Source organism: Zonotrichia leucophrys, chromosome 4 (assembly GCF_028769735.1).
Source record: "Zonotrichia leucophrys gambelii isolate GWCS_2022_RI chromosome 4, RI_Zleu_2.0, whole genome shotgun sequence".
In the NCBI taxonomy this organism is placed as follows: Eukaryota; Metazoa; Chordata; class Aves; order Passeriformes; family Passerellidae; genus Zonotrichia; species Zonotrichia leucophrys.
Window position 1 is genome coordinate 9,279,679 of NC_088173.1, and position 20,591 is coordinate 9,300,269.

At 40.9% G+C, this 20,591-nt stretch overlaps 1 protein-coding gene across 7 annotated transcripts in view; it reads left to right on the forward strand.

Moving 5' to 3' along the window:
• The window catches only part of CRACD (capping protein inhibiting regulator of actin dynamics), a 129,885-nt gene that overhangs the window by 87,038 nt on the left and 22,256 nt on the right, over positions 1-20,591 (forward strand). For all 7 annotated transcript variants that reach the window (XM_064710427.1, XM_064710425.1, XM_064710426.1 and 4 more), the window contains 2 exons: positions 4,401-4,569; positions 16,112-16,247. In XM_064710427.1, the coding sequence (XP_064566497.1) occupies positions 4,401-4,569; positions 16,112-16,247 (305 nt within the window). The remainder of the gene's footprint in view (positions 1-4,400; positions 4,570-16,111; positions 16,248-20,591) is intronic.

The window sequence follows — 20,591 nt, forward strand, 5'->3', positions numbered from 1 at the left end:
AACTTATCCTCTTAACAATACGTTTTAATCCCCTTTCCCAGCTTGGCTGCTGTATTGTGCCTGCAGCCCAGTTACCCACTTGTCCTCTCTGCCACACAGTTCTTAATGCTACAGCTATATGGATTTCCATTCCCTAAATTCATTATAGAAGTGTCTATTCCATTAAATGATTCATGTTCTCATTAATCTAGTTTATTACACCATATTTTATAGCCATTAAATTCACTAACAAAGAACACATAATTTTGAAGACAGCTCCTGTGAAATATCTCATACTATGAGAAGTGTCATAGACAGGTGCTGCATTTCATACAGCAAGTAAAAAAAATCTGTGAAATCTTTACAAATCCCATTTCAAAACTGGGGCTTGAAAAATCTTGGTCATAAAAACTTAAAATTCAAATTGACAATATGAATCCTGCTTCTGGTTTTTTTTTTGCCTCTCAACAATCATCTTTCTACCCACCAGCTGATGCATGTGCTGGGTCAGCTCTGCTCAGAGATGACCTGCCTCCCAGGTTTCCTCACCCACACTGCTATGAGTGCCCCCAGCACTGCAACAAATAGAAAAAGCTGCAAGGAATCAACATCCTGTTAAATATTTAGGTGTCTCTTCTTGGATTATGTGAGTCTTTCTGTTTCTCATGTTAAGTTCGCTTTGCTTGAAGACTGTTTTTCAGATATTTCCAGGGACATTGACATGTCCTGTATCCCATCCTGGCATAACCTCACCTCTGCCTGTTGTCTGGAATACACTGCTCACTCCCTTTCCAATAGTTTAAATCTCTTCCCTCTATAATCGAGGTAGTTAAGTGTTTGGCCTGTGCTTGTGTTGAGGATTCTGTGTGGTTTTTGAAGGGGAGCACAGCCTGGGAATCCCAATGGAATTGAGCAGTTTAATTGCAAGCTATTTTATGGGGAATTGTCAGCTGGCATGTTGATAAGATTTTGCCAGCTGGAGTCCAAAGGCTGTGCTTAATTTCCTGGCAATAAAGGCCATTGCACCCACCTTCATCCTTCTTGGAGAGCACAAAGTGAGACAAGAAGCTGCTCCCCTCTCTCATCGGGAATGGAGGCACCATGTGCTGCCTGTGTGATGCCAATTCTCTCTGCTTTAACTGGCTCTGAGTTACACACTGCATGTCTTTGTGCATCTGACAAATTATATGACAGGTTACAGATTATTCTAATCTGCTCTGCTACTCTCTTCTGGTATCTGAGAAGGGAGCGCCTACCATATGTGCTGTGTTATCCTAGCTAATGTATCCAGCCTTGTTTATCTGTCGCCTTCACACCTTATGTTATTCTGTGATTCAAAACTGGTTTACTGTTAACTGTTTACAGTGATTTGAGCAAGATAGACTTGTCAAACGGACAGGAAAAAAGGTTTAATTGCTTATTTCCCCTGGTCTCCTGGGGCTGGATCTGTAGGATTCCATTGAAGTGATTAAGGTGAGAAGCAAAAGGCACATGTAAGCTGACTTCTTTCCTGGCTCTCCCAGCAGCTGTCCTTGTTGCAAGTTGACATCACTGAATGTCCCAACTTTCATCCTTTCCTATCCCACTTTCTTCTCTCAGCAGTAGAGATGGACAGAAGGGATGAGCTGTGTTTGAGAATTACAGGCTCAAAAGGCTTTTGTGCAAAGAATCGTCTGCTGCATTGCTGATGTTTGGAATACTTTCTGTACTTGTTTTACTGTTACAGGAAGCATTTCACCCTGCAGTATCATCCCACATCTTCCTCCATAAGATCTTGTGAAAAATTTATGTAAACCAACTTTGTTTTAGCAGTCAGGCATTCCCTCCTTAGAAACCTGGCAGGATGGGGAGCAGCATGTGCAGCCTGTGCAGGGCAGGATGTTCTTTGGCTTCAATGAGTCACAAAGCCTGATTTAAAGAATTCATGCTTAGTAATGTGACAGCTGTGATGATGGGTGTGCAGCAAGGAAACAGCTAAGGGACATGTTAAGTCACATGGGGAAAAGCAGATCTTGGCTGCAGATAAGTGTGTTGGTTTTCACCCATTTTGATGAAATGAAAGCTGTGTTGACCTGTTACATTTGCTCAACACTAGACTTAAAGTTGGTGAATCAGTATGGTAGATTTAGATTCAATGAGGCAGTTGTATCTGTTATATCTGAAGATCTCAAAAAGAGGAGGGGACAAGAGTAATGTGGATGAATGACAAAGTGAGAACCTTTTCTAAAAAATGCTGTAGTTTCATTGATTTATGCAGTAAATTACATTAACCAGCAAAATTGGCATAATGCAGCTTTCCCTTTTGAAGAGAGCTGAGGAAATAAGTGAGATGAGAACTCTGAACAAATAGCTTTTCTACCCAGTCTTGTGTCTAGTACTGATGCTTTCTGTCCTGTATGCTCTACCATTTGATTTTTGGTGTTTTGCAGTCAGTTTCTGAAGTGCATAAAGGGTCAGAGCAGCTGTGGCCAAGAGCAATAATTTCTCTCTTTCTCTGCATGATTGCCTGCCTGTCTTTTAGGGGTTTCATATAGGAATATATTCTATTACATATAAATACATTCTACATATACCTAAAGTCAGAACTGAGCAGCAAGCAATTGGTCTGGCTGGAGATGTGAGTTGCCCTGCTTATGGAAAGCAGGGCTGGGAGACAGGTAATCTTCCATATCCCCTTTTCTTCTACACTGGTAAAACTGCTGTTCCAGTTGTTGTTTTTCTCATCTGCTTATTGTGAGTCAGTGATTCTGGACTGGAAAGTTCTGGTGCTGGGCCTGAAGTTCATGATTCACCTTTTAATTTTTATGCTGTTACATGGATGCCCTGATTTTTTAATGAACTTGCATAAATGCTGTGTCTTTTGACTGCTCAGGAAGAAGAATTACATTTGTGTGAACTTCTTATGGATCTATAAAGGAAGTGAAGAATTACTATCTCTTGTGTCTTTGTACTTTCAATGTAGATTTCTTACTTCATCCATAACCAGGTACAGATAGATGAACTGTGTGTTAGTTTGATGCCATGCTGGGTTTAACTCAGGCTCTCTGGTACTATGCTAGTTTGGAAACCACTGGAAGTAGCCAGGTCAAAATATGCGTGGGCACATTTTTCCCTCTAAAATCCCTGCAGATACTCCTCCAGTGACTACAAATGTGTGTTACCCAGAGTGGCTTTACCCTAATTAGGTATAAGAGTGGAGTGTAAAATCCAAGGTGGAACTAAAGAATGCCATTACACTGCAGAAGATACTCCGGGTTTCCTGGTCAAAAGTTCCTGCATGCGTGTACTTTGCAACCAAACCAGGGCTTTCTGCTGAGCCCCAGCCCACAGGAAGAGCAGAGCACGCTGAGGCAGTGTGCACACAGCCTGCACAGGAATGTAATTAGCTCATGAAAATATTTGCCACCAGTACAACATGGTGCTTCTCAAATTAGATTATGATAGAAGGCTGAATGCTGGGGTTAAAAAAAACCAAAACCAAATAAAAATCCCAGATACCTTGTTTTAAATAGATTTAATGCAAAATTAAGGTAAAGCCTTAGAGGAATACAGAGCTTTAACAATTATTATGTTTTATGTATTCTCTGATTCATCCCAGCCCCGAGAAATTAACCCATTCTTGACAGCAGTTAACAAGAAATTCATGGTACTTCTTTTTAATAAATGGGGAGATAGCAGTTTGAAGCTGCCTTTATTTTTTTTCCAGTCACTGGTGGAAGAAAAGAGGTTGGTTTTTTTCCTGGTTAACTTTTTTTATTTCTTGTTCCTGTCTTTATGTATGTTCTGTGGTTTTGCTGTGCTTTTATTGGTGTTGCTTTGAGAATTTCAGTGTCCTGAGGAAGAAATGCCAAATTCTGTCCTCAGTTACTTGTGGGGAAAAAAATCAGAGAAATGTATTGACTTTGCTGATATAAAGCTGGATGTTTATTGAAGTAACCCAGTACAAACCAACCGAAATTTATCCATTTCTCTTTGTTTATTTGTAAATTGACTTGTATAACTTGTAAATAAGTAGTTATGAGGCCACATAACTAAAACACAGCTGTTTGTTTTCCTTCCAATGCTTTCAATTCAAGGCAGAGGATCCAGCCCTTCCAAAGGGACGTGACCAAAGCAGTGTTTGTCTATTGGTAAAATGGTCAAAACTGTGATATAAAACCTAAAACCCACTGCAGCGTTACACTCTGGCTTTGCAAAATTATCCAAACGTTTGGCGGCAGATCCTTAGGGCCAAGAGCAGAGGTTTGAACGCTGCTTTGTCAGTGTGACGCGTCTAGAGGAGGCTGCAGCCCGGCATTCCCATGGCGAGCGCCGGGCCGCTCCGGGCTGCGGCTGCCTCTCTGCTCTTTGACCCCGCTCCGGCTCGGAGCCCGCTGCCGGCCGCCTCCCTCAGCCCCGCCGCTCTCTCTTGTCGTCTGCAGACAAGAAAAAGGCAGGCAAGTTCCAGCCTTTCAAGAAGCTCTTCGGCAAGAGGAAGAAAAGGGAGCCCGCCTCGGAGTGCGAGGAGCCCAAGCTGAAGCCCAGCCACTCCTTCGGCAGCATCTGCAACGGCGCCTTCTCCTTGGATGGCGAGCCGGACGGCGGACTGAGGTGAGTGAGTGCCCCGCACTGAGGTGAGTGCGTGCCCCGCACGGAGCCGGGCGGCAGGCTGAGGGGAGTGTCTGAGTGCCCCGCACTGCTGCCGGCCCCAGGCTGAGGTGAGTGAGTGCCCTGCACTGCTGCCAGCCCGCACTGAGGTGAGTGAGTGCCCCGCACTGCTGCCAGCCCGCACTGAGGTGAGTGAATGCCCCGCACGGCTGCCAGCCCGCACTGTGACACACCGCGTGTTCCCCCGGCTTCTGGTGGGGCTAAACCTCAGTTCTCCCTCTGGCGTGGCAGCGATTTGTGCATTGCTGGTTCTGACGCGTGTGCATCTCTCCTTCCTCGGAATGTGACACCTGCTCCTTCAGAGCTCAAAATCTCGCTGCTTTAAGGGGCACGTGTGCGGCTCTGCAAATCAGAAATCCCGGGGGGAAGCAGAGATGAATCTGAATCCAGCTCTGTGATTTAACACGGAGCAGAGGTATTAATGTCAGCCCTGTTTTTCAATCTGGGAAAAGATAAGCTTGAACTGGCTGTTAGAGATCCTTTATTGCATGCATTTTGCTGCAAGGTGGTATCTTTGGGTTGGGACAGACACATTCTTTTTCACCCTATCCCACATAATTTTTGCATTGTAATTGGGGTCAACAAAGAGACTGCTTTTATTTTGAACCAATTTGAATGAGGAGTAGAAGGGGAGAGAGAGACACCTGAAGATCAGATAATATTCCAATGACAATGGAGGATGACAGAAGGACAGCATGAGAATTTTCTGTGGGGATGGTGGGAGTAAGAAACTCTACAGAGTAAACAAGTCAGCAATCTCTAACTAGGAACAGGAAAAAACCCCAAACCAAACAAACCCAAACCAACAAAACCCAAACAAAAAAACCCTTACCCCAATAGTAACAAAGCCCCGAAACCAGATGCACAAACTACTAGAGTCAGTAACACCTATTTCACTTTCCAACTGCTCATCTCAGAGAGGTTAGCTGACTCCTGATCAAAGCCTGCTTTTCTGGAAGAAAAATAACTGATTGCACTGGGAAATGTATCTGGAAGTGTAACAAAAAACTCTGAAAGGGTGAAAAAGCTATTCCAAATTCCTCTGCTCAAGAATGAAATGTGTATCACAAGTGTCACCCTGAGCAGTATTTCTAATAGTGTCTATGAAAGCATGACTGTAAAGATTATTTATTTGGGGGATTTTTTCACTCTGAGTTTTTATTCCATTCTGTGAAATTCCTTGAGTACCAGGTTTCCTTTTGGTTTCTGTGATGTGGTTTTGTACACCTCTTTTGCTCATCCCGGCTTTTTCAGAAAATTGGTGCTGAGCAAAGCCACGCTGCAGCTGGAGGTGTGACTGACACTGTTGTGATGCTTTAGCTGAGTGCACGATGCCAGGCCTCTGGAGGAGGTTTTAGTGCCTTTTCCCTCACAAGCAATCTATATGGCATCATCTCACTATCAGGCATTTCCCACTTGGCATAGCTGAGAGTGCAGTGCTGCGCCCAGAAACAAACAGTGATATGGGAACTTGTCCCACTCCTCAGCAGCGACATGAAGGTGTGGCAGACCTTGTTTGAGAATGTTAAATGTTTGCATTTTTAAACCTATTGAATTTTCTAATTAACAAAAGCATTAAAAGTTAGCTTCTGGAGGAAAAATCAGACTGTGCAACTTAAATCAGAGAGGATTAGTAAATGTGAAGAGTCCCATGTCTCATCTGAAGTGGACCATTTCTTTCTGTGATTTCTCAGAGGTTTTGGCCTGCTAGAAATACTCAGTCAAAGCTCTATTTTTCCTGTCATTTTCATGGTGCAAATGTGGGTGGGATTTGATGATAATTTTCAGTTTGCAGGAAGTTTTTGCCAAGTTACTCATTTTACAACAAACATAAATGTTCAGTGCAGTGCATTTGATTGCTTTGGGAACCTAGTTTTGCCACTCCAGTCTGTTTTCAACATGTCTTCCATCCATTATATTTTTTAGCCTTTCCTGTAATTTCAAACATTTATGAATTGAGTGCAGAGATAGGCTAACTAAAATAATACACATCATTGTTTGCAAGTTATCTAACAGTAAATGCATTGGCATACTTTCCCCTATTCATACAGAAACAGACTAGAGCAAATACAAATAACCAGTAGTATATGTACATAAGCAAAATCCTGAAAAGTTTTGTAAAACCATTTGCTTCAAATTCTTTAAGAATTAAAGAATTATAATAAGCGTATAGAAAAAAAACATAATAAAAGTTCCAATTTTGCAATAAAAGATCAGGGATGTTCGGATTCCTTTAATAAGCTATATTTCTTCCTCAGCCTGCAATGTACATGAATTTGTTATCTACAGATGTGTCCTGTGGACATTTAGCTTTGTTTTGGGGAGAGGAGATGGTTGTTTTGAAAATATATTAAGGGAGGAAGCTGCTTCAGGAAGGTAGAAACAAGCAAGTGAATGAGTGTAGGCTAAAGAAGATATCTGTATTGCTTCCAAGACCTAAGCTAGTGTTTCACCTAGTGCTGTATTGGCTTACAAGCCTGCCCACAGCTAACACCTGAATCTCTAATGGAGGCTGTGCTGACTGGCTGATGCAGATGTGCCCGGAGCAGAGCAATTTAGGTAATCTACATGTGGTGTAGATTGACTAGCTGAGTTGGAGGCACCTGAGAGATCTGCCTGTCCATCCTTTCTTACATCCTGGATTCATCAGATGCAAATAACTTGTTTGGTATCCTGATGTATGCGCGCTTCAACCTCTTTATTCGTCTATGTTATTTTGCAATACCCAGGTGGGAGGTTTCCTGCTGCAGTTTGTCTTGCTCTGCCTGGAATTCTTTTTCCCATTTCTATATTGCCTTCTTGAGCTTACAAAGTTAAAACTGTATTCATTAACTGTCTGTCCTAACCATAAGGGCTGGGAGATAGAAGTACTGACTACAAGGAATCTCCACAAGTTTGTGGAGCTTCACTGAAATCTCCACAAGCTTCTGTTCTGAGGCTATGATTTGGCATGTTAAAAGACTTTATACTTGTCTTTTTTGTCACAGTTGACAAATACTCAACTTCTGAGCCAACATTGTGAAGACAGACCTGAAAGGGTACCTGTACAGTGCCCTACTAAAGTCTGTCATTCTGGCTTGATGTGCAGAGGCAGTGGGGAATTAAATTTCTCTTATTGGGGGTACAGTAGAGTACCTCTCCTTAGGTTGAATGCAGTATTTCAAAGGACCTGGAATTAGACCTGTCAGGTGTTTAGGACTCAAGTGTCACAGCATTGAACTGCCAGGAAAAAGTCTCTGGGCAAACTTCAGTGTCTTGACTGTGACTGCCACAAAAATGGGACCCCTTTATTGCAGCATTGGGTAGTTCTGTGTGAAGCACTCTAGATCAACAGTAAAAAGTGATCTGTCTACCCACTTGGAGTTTCAAAGAGCTCCCAAGAAGCTTTCTCTCTGTCACATCCATTTTTTACACACTGGGTATCTTTTTTTCCACTGTATTAACTGTATTTCTCTAATTGGCATTTGCCAGTCCTAATTTCCCTTCTAAGTGCCTCATTTTGAGTGCCTTCTTGACTCCAGCGCAAGTGTTCTGTTGCTGTGGTGTTTGGTGTCCACCTTCACCTGAAGACTTCATCTCATCAGAGCTCTGATTTAAGCAAGTATCTCTTCAATCCCAAGCAGAGCAAAGCAACATAGGGACATTGTAAGAAATTTTGTTTTAGACAAAAAACAAGCTTGGATTTTCCTTACTTGTGTCAGCTGACATACAAGCATCTGGAAAAAGGTTCTTGTTTCTGGGTTATGAGGTGTGTTGAGGATGTTCCAGAACAGAAGAGGTTATGGCTGCACTTTTTCATTTGCATGGCTTTTAAAAATAAATTTTATTACACGTTTTGGTGAAATTAGAATTGCTTCTCCCTTTTTGTAATTTACATTGCAGCTGAGTAGCACAGAAATAGGAGCCACAAGCACCCAATGAATGGCCATTTCTGATGTGTACTCAGAGCATGCGGCCAGAGCAGAGGAGAAGGGAAAGCCTTCCTGAAGTGGTTCCTGGTGTCTTGAGAGAACGTAAGGCTAACTTCACACTCAGTGTTTCTGCTGACCTTAGCTTTTCTTGACACCTCAGCTCTTTACTTCCTCCCTTCTATTATGGGCTTGCTGAAGTCTTTGTGCTCCAGAAGCTTTCTTCTCAGGTGTGTGATCTAGAACTTTTTCCTATTAGCTCCAATTTTATCACTTAGTAGAAATTTGCCATAAATGCCTTTAGCTTGCCTTTTGTTTTTCCAGCTGCTGCTTGAGTGCTAAGCTGCCTGTAATTTGTATATGATCATGAGAGCCCCTCAGTAGAGTGTGTTTCTGCAGGTGCTGACATTTTATACCAGGTGCTGCTTTGTTTCTCCTTTTTAACTGGTCTTTTGTCCTCAGCCCTGACTAAGACCAACTTCATTTTCACCTCAGTAGTCCCAGAACTGTTTTCACTCTGGTCTTCACTTCTATCACATAGGCTGTCTCCCTGCCCGCTTGTCCTCTCCCTTGCCTCCCTTTAGGATGTTTTTGTTGCACTCCCCCTCCTAATAATCATGTACTTCATTTCCTTTCAGGATTCTGCATGGCAACTGTAATTTTCTGCAGCTGGTGAGGTCTAGGGCTGGGCTCTGGATAAAACAGATTTGTCACCTGTAATACAATGTACTGTCTTATTTCCTCTTCCTTGCCTTCCTTATCAGCCAAATGCAGTTTCTATATAACACCTATTCCTGCTAAGGCTCATGTAGACTTTTCACTTCCTTTTCTGTACATTTTGCTATATTTCAGGGCAAATTTTGTGTAAACATACTCTGCTATTTGACAAAATAGTGTGACATGCAGTGGATTGTCAGGTCAAATGTAGAAGCTGGACTGTTTAGAGCCCTGCTCCTTTTACTAGTCTGCATATTTTTATGCTAACTGCTGAATTATTGACATCCTCAAGCTGCATTAGGATCCACTTGTAGAATTACTGTAAACCAGGGTGATGTTTTTCTTTGTACATGCTGACACTTTCTGAGATTAGACAATTAATGAATGATTACATGAAATTCATTTGTTGAGAACTGTGTAGTCCCACCCAATTACCTTCTTGTCAGGCAGCAGCAAAGGCAGAGCCACTCCCTCAGGGAGGGCAAGCAGGACACCAAGGGGATCCCAGAGCAGGAGGGGTCCATGGTCATGCTGCAGCTCCACAGCTGAGAAGGCAGGGCCAGGAGCAAGCTAGGAAAATGGTCTGCAAACTGAGCTCTGGATCAAAGGGCTCCATGACCAGGCACAGTTTTGTCTGAGCTGCAGACCAGCACTTCTCCAGCATGGCTCAGGCAGAGATTAAAGCCCCAAGTGTGACCCTAAATAGAGCTCCTGGACCTGTGTGTGTAGCTGAAGGCTCCAGATGAGGCTGATCAGGGAGATTAGAGCTTGTTAGTGCACTCAGGGCCTTGATACTTCCCATGGTTAATTTTATGGCCCTAATTATAATAATTTTAGTTACATTATTAGCATGATGCATCAGATGCTTAAAGATAGGTTTGATCCCTACTTCTAAGAAAATTACTGTAAGTCCATAGGTTCCAGGTCCCTTGATGACACCAGACTGGAGCTTTGCATTAAGATAATGCTGTGTGATATCTTTGAAAAGAGCAGGGCTACTCTGAGCCTGGCTGCACAGCTTGTTGTTGGCATCAGCGGAACTCAGATGGGTCATAACAGGGGGACTGTGCCATTTTCCCAGGGTTAGTGCCCTGAAATTCAATGGTTCCTGAAGGTGATATGAATATATATTTAGAACGAATGCAGAAATTATCTCTAAATTTACTTCATGAACAAGATTCCCTGCTGAAAAGTCTCTCTTTTGACTGTTCAGACCGCGAGGCCCATGTTTATGGGTTTGTTAATGCAATGAAGTCATGTGCTGTCTGAGCACAGCTCTAACTCAGAATCATTTTGCAGCATGAACAATATTCCCCATCCAGGCATGAGTTAGAACCAAAACTCTCCTTCCAGCAGACGAAAAAGAGCACACTAAAAATATATCTCAGAATTACAATCCATTTTCCTCTATTACAGTATTAATGCATCTCTGAAATTAATAGAAAATGCAATTTATGTTTTTCATCTCTGGCTGCCCTGGAGACATTCATGGGAGATGCAAAATGTTGATTCAGATTTCTTTCTTAAAACAAAACATCAAATAGAGGCAACCAATCACTGCACTTGTCATTTCCCTCAGGGAATATTCTGGGATGGGGTTCTCAGTTTCTTTCAAAGAGATCAGTGAAGGATCAATACCTGACTAAACCAAATTCGTTCTTGCTTTGCATGCTTTTTAAATTTTTTATTGTTTAAAAATGGTTTTATGTTAAAAAGTTGACTTTGATCTTCAATGACTACAGAATTGGTTTCTGATGGAAATCTACAAGAGTGAAAGTCATGAGACTCTGGGTTTTTTGGACTTAGTCTCTATAAACATAAAAGAACAGAACAACTCATTCTTTCCCTTTATTTTCCAGTTTCTATTTCTAACTCTTTAATATCAGAGTGGGAGGAACATTTATGACACACTAAAGAGGCAACTGGTGGTGTGAGATTTCTGTACTCCAGTAATGCACCAGCATGGGATTATATAAGAGCTGAGGTCTCAGTACTCCTTTCTGGAAAAGCTTCCCCTTTTTAAAGGATCACACATGTGTCTTTAAGAGAAGAAATAGCTCTGGAGAAAAATGGAGTCTAAAACCATCATAGCCACCAGTGTCAATACAATAATGTTGCATTCTGTGCAAGAGTGGTGTCCCTGCACATGCTCTGGTGTAGTCAAGTGCAGTAAATGTTGATTGGTGTCCGACTCTTTCCAACAGCTCTCCAGATATGCAGCTAGCATGGAAACTTGTGTCAGGATTTGCTCAGCTGAACCAGGAATTTGTGTGGATTTTTGAGTTCCAGTGTTTTGGGGGGATTTCATGTGAACAATGACCACTAATAAGGCACAAAAGAGGTCATTGGGATGGGAACACATGGAGAGGAGGATACAGAAAGTGTGATACTTCACCCAGTCCTGACTTGAGGTACCTAGAACTGATGGAAAGTCACATCCTAAATAGGTCCATAGCAGTAGATGGCTGAGGGAGGGTCCAAAGAGAGTCTCTGTTTGTTGCATTTCATGGGACAGAAGTAAGACTTTTCCTGTAGGCTCAGTAGTTGGGTGGTCCCATTCCCCTGGGAGAGATTTGTTTCACATCTCTGAGTATCTTAGCACACAGAGGCACCTCAGCAAGAATGAGTAATGGATAAAGATAAAGAGCAAATGGAATTCAACTTTGGTCTCAGTATGAAAAAATTAGTTTTGAAAATTTGTATATTGCAATTGAAACTGGAACATGATATTTGGGTTGCAACACATCTTCAGAGAGAACATGTTCAAGGATTTGTTTAAAGTGCTTTGTATTTTGATATAGCACATCCATAATTCATGTAATTTAGTCAGGTTTCTGAAAGTGAGTCAGATGATGATTCAACTATTTTCAGCACAAACAGCCTCTGAAGTGTCATCACTGGAATTATCAACAAAAGTGCTCATAAACTGATGCCCCTGTTTTCCCACATCTCTTGGAAGTGATATGGAAGTTTGAAACTGTAATACCTTCAGCTATGGCTGTGACTGTAGCCCATATCTCTGTAGCGCTATGTATTTGTTGAAATCCACTCCTGATATTGACATTCCTGATATTCCTTTTAACTGAAGGGAGAACAGTCTGTAAATGTGAATTGTGAGGATGTTATTGTATAAAGACTTCTGAGAAAAACTTCAGAGATGGGTAGCAGCAAGGGAAACTCAATTATTCATACTGTATTATGACTTAAAAGAAATTCAGTCTTTCCAAAAGTAGAACATGAGCAAAGTGAAAAATGGAGTGGAAAAAGGGCCTTTGTGATATAATCTGTCAAATTCACAACTGGGAAAATGTGAAAGGATTGTGGGCTCCAAGGGAGTAAAATAAGAGACCTTTCAGAAAGTACAAGTAGCTTGGAAATCACCTTAACTGCTATTTAAACTTGCCTGTAAAAGAAACTAGGTTACTATGATGTGTGAATATCTTTTTTCCGATGTTCTTTAGCCTACATAGATATTTAAACAAAATTCTTAAACTATTTTTACCAGTTGTTGGACATGTGGCTAGCAGAATTGCTCATTCACCCACTTCTTAAATATTCAGTATATTTGCAAAGCATTTTGAAAGGATAGAGTAGAGAGCAGTCTGGCATTAATTCACTGTGGGGTTTCTTATGACTGTTTCATGTTCTGACAATTTGGAGTATGTTGTATTACAAAGTCAACAAGAAAACAAAAACTGAAACAAACCTTTCAGATACTTGTCCTCCCTTTTGTTATGAAACAAAACTGTGTGTGCCTTGTAACAAGGGAAGAGAAAGAGAGAGGGAGAGCAGTTGGTGTCTGGGAGAATGCTGGAGATGCTGGAAATGTTTAGCACGGTCCTAACCTGCCACTGGTACCATTGGGGGCACTTGTCAAAGACAGAACTGGATTTTCAGTGGTGATGTACTTATGGTCGCAGGTCACATGGAGCTGCCAAGCTGCTCCATGTGAGCTGGTGTCCCCAAAGGAGACATTAAATGAAATTTTGGCAAGTTTTCAGGCAGGAGGAGAGACTAGACTCCTAAAAGTGTCCTCAGGTCTACAGCAGGGTGGGGAAGATTTTCACCCAGGCAGTCCACCAGAACTGACCTCAGCAGCTGTTCTTTTCTTCCATAGAGATTCAGGTTTTATCAGGCAATTCCTACAGTCAGAGTATTCCTGCTGTTGGTCAACTGCAGTTTTGGGGTTTGAACTCCTGGCAAGTTCTCTTCAGTTTCAAAGCTGCAGGTTGGCTGCTCCCAACTTCAATATTAACAATTCATTAGTAAGGTCATGAACAGCTTCCAAACAAGTCACTGAACTCTTTGGTGCCTGAATTGCAACCCTTGCCTACTAATTAGTTGTAACAAACAACACAAATATACATGAGGTGTCTGATTTTAAGTATGAGAAGTCCAACCCACTGGACTGCAAAAGGGGTGAATGGTGTTGTATGTCCAGTGAGTAGCTGTGAGACCAAGCCACAAGTATCTGAGCCACAGCATAGCTGGAAGAATATTTGAGAGAGGATCCTCTCTGGAGAACAATATGACCTGGACCTGCATTCTCAGCAGATCTCTCAGCTCAAAGGTAAATAGCAAACAACCAGTTCCCACTGGCCTTGCCTCCTGCACCTGCAGCAGGCTCACACACTGAGCAGTGCAAGTGCAGGAGGGCTTGCCACGGGCTGGTTTGTCAGATTTTGTGTGTGTCCTTCCCACCTTGCTGAATGCAGTTCTGGAGCTTTCAGTTCAAACAGACCTACACAGTTATATGAGGAAAGCCAACTTTCACTCTGTTTCATATCAAACCATTCGTTTCCAGGCCTGCTAGGAATTTGTCTCTGTGTAAGGGACACTTCTCAACTTGTGCTTCACTGGTTGACTCCTGGCTGGCCAAGCAAGGCAGAGGTATTTCACTGCCATGCAATTTTCCCACAGCTCTGACTGAGTCACAGTGATTTGGTATAGAAACCTTTTTAGAAGCAGTTTAAAAATATAATTTTATGGTTTCTAATAAAAGGTTTCTAAAAGAAACTTTAAAGGTGTACTACCTTTAACAGCCAGAGGCAATCGAGTTGTGGTTTTATAAAGAAAGAAATCTAACATAGAATATGGCATCAGTTAAATGTTCCTCTTCTTCCATGGCTAAAAGCGTTGTGGAATATTGACCAGCTCCTTGCCTGCTTGTTTGTTGGTTTGTTTCAAATTAAGAATGCTGCTCAAATATTAATCTGGATGAAAAGAAGCTTTTCAGTTAGTCTGTGATTGTATGAAAGATTAAACGATTCAGAGAACTGTGTGTGTTCTCTCCCCAGAATTGGATTGATTATTTTGTGAGTGCAAAAGTATTTTATACATATATGAGAGAGAGGGAGAGGATTTGGGGGATTTTTTATCCTGTTATTTTCAGGTTACCTCCAAGAAATTCTGTTATAAAAGTCAAGAATAGTCTATCATCTGATCTCTTTCAACAGGGTTATGTAACCATATATGACACTCTCCCTTTGTAAGAAAAGATTATTGTTTGTACTTAAAATACCTCAGGGAAAAATGAGATGAAAATGTAATAAATACATTTCCAACTTATTTGTTTCCAAAGTTTGAATAGAAATATCTTGAACACTTCATGAACAATTAGAACATTTTAAAAGGCAGAAAAGTTAATATACTGATCTTAAATATATGAAACCTGATTTTTTTGTTCTTTTACTTACGTTTTTCTCTGGAAGTATAACCTGCCTTGCTTTTGCTGAAATACTTGTTTATAATGTTTTTATCATATGTAGAAGGTTATGTTGGATAGATCTGTATCAAAACTATATTTTTTCCCTCCAGATTGTTTTCTGAAACTATAATTGGGTTCTATAAGGTTGCCAACAGGTTATCAAAAGGAGAGATTTAGGACCTTGCAGTTGTTCTGGTTTTTGAAATTGTGACTTTATCATGATTATAGATTATGGGCTTTTCACTTACCATGGGATATTCTAGGTGAGACAAACCATGACTTTCAAACAGATACATTTTTCCCTCAATGTGCCCCCAAAACTACTAGCCTTTTTTTTTTTTAATTCTAAGTTTTCTTACAATTAAATTCATTAGAATAATTTCTGGTAAATTAAACCCCTTTTTATTTCATGCCTTTGCCTGTGGACTTCAATCAAAGCCATATAACAGGTTCATTTGTGACACACCCTCCTCCTTGGCATCAGTGCTCAGTTTAGCAGCAGCACACGGGCATTTCTTGCTCTTTGTGGCTAATCAAGGACACACAGCTTGGTGTAACAAGCTTCTTGGCAGTCTGGGGGTTTGGTGATAACCTTTTATTGCCAGTGTCATCATGCTCATGGCCATAGGAAGCGCTGAGTAATCAGCCAAAGGAGGCAGCTCTATGGAAGTGTCTTCCTGCACTGTAACAATTCTTTTTATGTTACAGATCTCCCTTTGCTTGGCACCTGCTGTTTTCTTTGAGCAGGAGTGGCAGTGTGTCACTCCCAAGCAGTGGCACTAAGCATGAATGCACTTTCTTAGATATGCAGTCTGGCCAGGTGTGCATCATCACCATCCAGTCTGTATCCTGAAAGAAGCACTTAGAATTGAGGCTTACAAGCAAAATCAGTTGAACTTCTCAACACTCCTATTAAAACCACCCAACTCTAGGTCCTTCCAAGGAGGAAGACTGTATATAAAGGAATTGTGCACCTCCATTAAACTTTTGAAAACCAAAAGTATTTGGATACCCCTCCACTGAGAATGTACAAAGGTTTTATGTAGAAGGTGGGGGGAGGGGAATCCATACAGCAGGATAACTATGATATGAAGGGTCACTCTCATAAATGAATTGCAGCACTTACTGACTTGTTGACCATTTTCTTTCACAGATCCTCCCATTATTCTATGGGCAGCCGAGCTTTTTCCCATGACAGTATTTTCATACCTGATGGGAGAACAGAGAGTGAACAGGCCATTCAAGCAATGTCACAGGAGAACGTTTTAGGAAAAGTCAAAATTCTTCAGGTAAGAAATTGCAAGTGGGGAAAATATTTAAAATGTGATGGAAAATGGTCTCCAGAACATGTTAAATGTGCATAAAAATGGGATGCTTTTCCTGTAGCCTTGGGACAGTTTCTCAGCCATGTTAAGTTCTCTGGCCAAAAGCCATTGCAAGTAATTCAGATAATCTGCAGAAGTTCTAGGTTTTGGTCTTGAAAGGTACAGCAGTGATGCTGTAAACATATCTGCAGAAACATCTGCACCCGTAGGACTTGTCTGAATTGAGCTCCTGGTTTTGGCATGTCCTGATCTGTATGCCTCAGTCCTACAAATGTGGTAATGAGAGAAATAAGGAAGGTTGTGTTGAGGGCAGGGAATGGCATGCAAAATAAGAATTCTTTGCAAAAGCAATTTAATAATATGTTTATATGTATTACGTTTTTTTTTCTCCTTTTTCTCACTGCACTTTCAATGGTTTTCATGGAAGGTGGATTTGTTTATCTCTCCAAACCATAAACAACATATTTAGGTATTTGCTTCTAAAGAGCTTTATATGATCCACTTTCCCTTCTTTTCCAGAACTCTCTTCCATTAGTGCTTGAACTAAATTTTTGCTTTACTCCCTGTATATCTGTAAGATCCCCAGCTTTATGCTTTTCTAGACCTTGAGAGAGCTGTCCTTCAGAAATGTGTTGCACTTTATTGTTCAGGGTACTGACATATCCTGTCAAAATGGTGATGAATTTTTAATGCTGTGCAAGTGCTGTTACCCTGAAGATGACTAGCAAAATACCATTGATTTCTCTTACCTCTGAAGTCCACCCACAATCCATCTTTCCTGGTGAGTGAGAGATCCTGAAGTTGGACAGCTCTGACCTTCAGGATGGAATTGTTGCTGCCTCCTGCCCGGTGCTGTCAGCAGACAGAGCACCTGCACAGTGCTGGCCATGCTGGCTGTGGATGAGCTCTGAAGCAGAAGCCACACTAGGACATCTCCAATTCCCCTGTGCTGGCTTTTCAGCTTAAATTTCCCTGGGTCAGGTAGATTCTGTGCATGTTATTTCCAGGCTGGAAACCATTATATTTCAAATGACTGCTGACTCCAGGTGAAGACCTGAGGTATGTGGGCCTGCCCTACAAAGCCCACCAACTCTTTCAGGGAGCTGTGCCCTCCCTATCTGTTGGATTTGTTTTCTTGGTCTCTGTATACTAGTTTTACTCTGAATAATTTTTCATCCCAGAGGTGTTTTCTTTCATATCAAAACTCAGCTTAAATTTCTCAATGGAAATTAGTGCCTTTGCTAAACTAAGCCACTTGAGAAAAAGTACAGTTAATGCAGTTGGTAACAACCATGTTCACTGAGCAAATGCTAAATCAAGAAAATAAGAGCAAAATGTCACCCTTGAAAGTCACAAAATAAATAGCCAGTGGTACTTTCTTGCTCATATGATCTTTGCATAAGTCTTTTTTTAGTGTGGTTAATTGCATGTATTTTAAGGGACAATGTTGTTTCAGCTGCTTGATGTAAAAAATGTGCTTGCCTTTTTATTTAAAACTGAATGATGGTAGTTCATTTTTGTCATTTCAGTGTGGCTGGAACCCAGCCTGTAACATACCAGATTAATTTTTTAACTCTGATGATGGTGGTGAGAGCCACTTATTCATTCAGAAAAGGAATGCATAAGGAGTGCAAATGACATTTTCCAGCATTTACATGTTTACACAGAACAGTCACATATTCATCTAAATGTCGATGGATTTTTTTTTGTAAACCCATGAAAAGCCTCCCTGTAATAAGCCCAGGAACCACTTCTTGTATCTTCAAAAATTGCTGCCCATCATGTAACTTTTCCCATTTCTCTAGCCATGACTTCTGCAACTGTTCCCCAAGTTTTAGGATAAAGTCATACCAAAATCCCATTGCACAATTTAAATTTACCTTAGAGTTGAGTCCTAGGTCTCATGAGTTATTTGGACTACCATTCCTGTTTGAGGGTTTTATGCACTACATACCCCATCCTTTTTTTCCTGCTATTCTATGAGCCAGTGTTTGCTATATGATTTTGCAGTCACAGAAAATGTTGATGCTCTGTCTCCTGATACCAGAAGCTTCTATCAACTTTGAAATCTTTCTGCAGTCTAACCCATCTGGGAACATCTGTATTTCTTAAAGCAGTGGATTAAGAGGGGACAGTTCTCTCTTCTGAAGAGCTCTCTGCTCCTTAAAGCAATTCTGTGGCCAGCCTCCAGCACTACTGTGGCTTTTCCAGGCTTGTATGTCAGGGTGGAAGCACAGCACTTCCAATTCCCATTCACCTGGAAACGTACTCCTCAGTAAAGAATTGTTGCCACAATTCCATGCCCCATTCTGACTCTAAACTTGTTGCATTCCAGATGGAAGTCAAAAGCTCTGCAGATTTTAACCCTTTTCAGGATTTTTTTTTTGGAGGTAATAGAGAAAACATTCTGGAAAACGTAAATAATTTTTTTGAAAAGTCCCCACATTTACAAACCTAAGAGACAGCATGGTGAAAAGGGTTTTGAAGTCACAATAGCAATGGAAGCCATTTAATACTGATGGTGCTGGATCTCATTCTGGGGATGACCAAAATTTTCTTCCTTCTTCCTTTTCATTTCTGCTGACTTCAGAGTGTTGATGAACCCACAAAAAATGTTGTATAATGGTGCAAACTCCGTAGTAATCTGGGCAGCTGGCCAGCCCGTGCACTGGTTCAACTGCTTATTGTGGGAATTCTCTTTCTAATTATGCATGAAAGGTAAATTAGTTCTTTCTGGAATTGCTCTCATTTGGTTTTATTGATTTTCAGATTGGCAGTATTCATCTTATCATGCTTTCTGTAAATAGATTTGGTCATGTTCAAAGGTTTTACTGTGTGCTAGAACTCAGGCTGAGAAAATCCTGGCCTCTCATAAACCTCCAGCAGCCCTTTCGTATCCTGAAGTTATTTTGTGTTGGCTGAAGCCATTTGGTGTTGTAAAAGCAGTCTTTTCCTTGTTCTTTGGAGCTGCTGTGATTTATCATTACCTAATTTTTAAGATCCAGGGTAGAAAGCCAGCCTGAACCTACTCCCAGCAAGAGGTGCTACACAGATACTGGTACTCCTAATGTTGAACTCTTTAAGTTTCTGGGGATCTGTTGCTTTACTTGTCATCCAGGGCTGTGAATGAGACACAAGGAATGTTTAAACTGTAAATCTAGCAGTGTGTCAGAAAAAACCTCACAACCCAACTCTTGGAGCTTCACTTTACGTCCTTCCCTTCCTGAGATTACTGGGTTGGTTTTCTCCTCCCATCAAAGTGTCTTAAAACAATTCCCTGACATTTTGTAGCAGTGACTCTTCTTCCTACATCTGATATTTGACAGAAATGGTCAGCAAATGAACAGAAGAGAGTTTTTATTTCACACTCATAAAAACTGCAGCAAGCAAAATAGAAGCTTGTTTAAAACATTGGTTTCCTGAAGCATCTACACTGTTCTTTCCCACTTACTGTGATGATGCCATGGTGTGGCATACTGCCCTTGTTCTCCACTGCTTGCCTTCACTGAAATTATCTTGGGTCATCTGACATCTGTGTGGCTGCAGCAGTCAGCTGCAAGAAATATTAAAGATTGACTGTGATATATGGCTTATGGCCTTTAGGAACTACTGGGTTACATCCTTTTTGTTTCATGTGGCCATGTAGTTTAAAACAAACCCTCTCTGTTCTGTAAAGCTATAAAGCATCTATTTATTATACAGATATGAATTATCTGTAACATTCTTTGTGAATCCAAACTTCTCAGTCAAATGCAAAAGAATATTTTAAAAATTCTTATTTCCCTGATTTTGTAATGTTGAATGACCTGTATAATTTTCTCCTTGTCAGACCTTATGACTGTACAGTTTTGGATTACATTTCTTTTAGTCATTAGCATATCTTAGCTAATACCAAGCCAGTGCTTCCCACACTGTGCATTGCACATCTGTATTCTACCAGCCACTCCCAATGTATCTTCTGTTTCTTATTGCCCAGATCTCAACAAACATACAAAGCTATTTTTCAAACCTCAAAACTATTATCTTTTACCATGCTGGTCTGAATTTTTCAGAATTGGGAGTGGTTTTTCACTTCGTGATTGCCTAGCTTTGTATTTCTTACAATTAATTGCTTTGTTCCCAATATTTTCTAGTGCCACTGCAACCAAATGGTTTTCCTCATATTTGAAAATTCTTTTTGCTTTATAAACTGAATTTATAATTTTTTCTAAATCATTGAAGCATTTCTTGGGCAGACCCTCTTGTTCCTATGATCATAGTAATCCCTGAAAATGAGCTTCCTTTCCAAAGAAGGAAAATTTTCCTTCC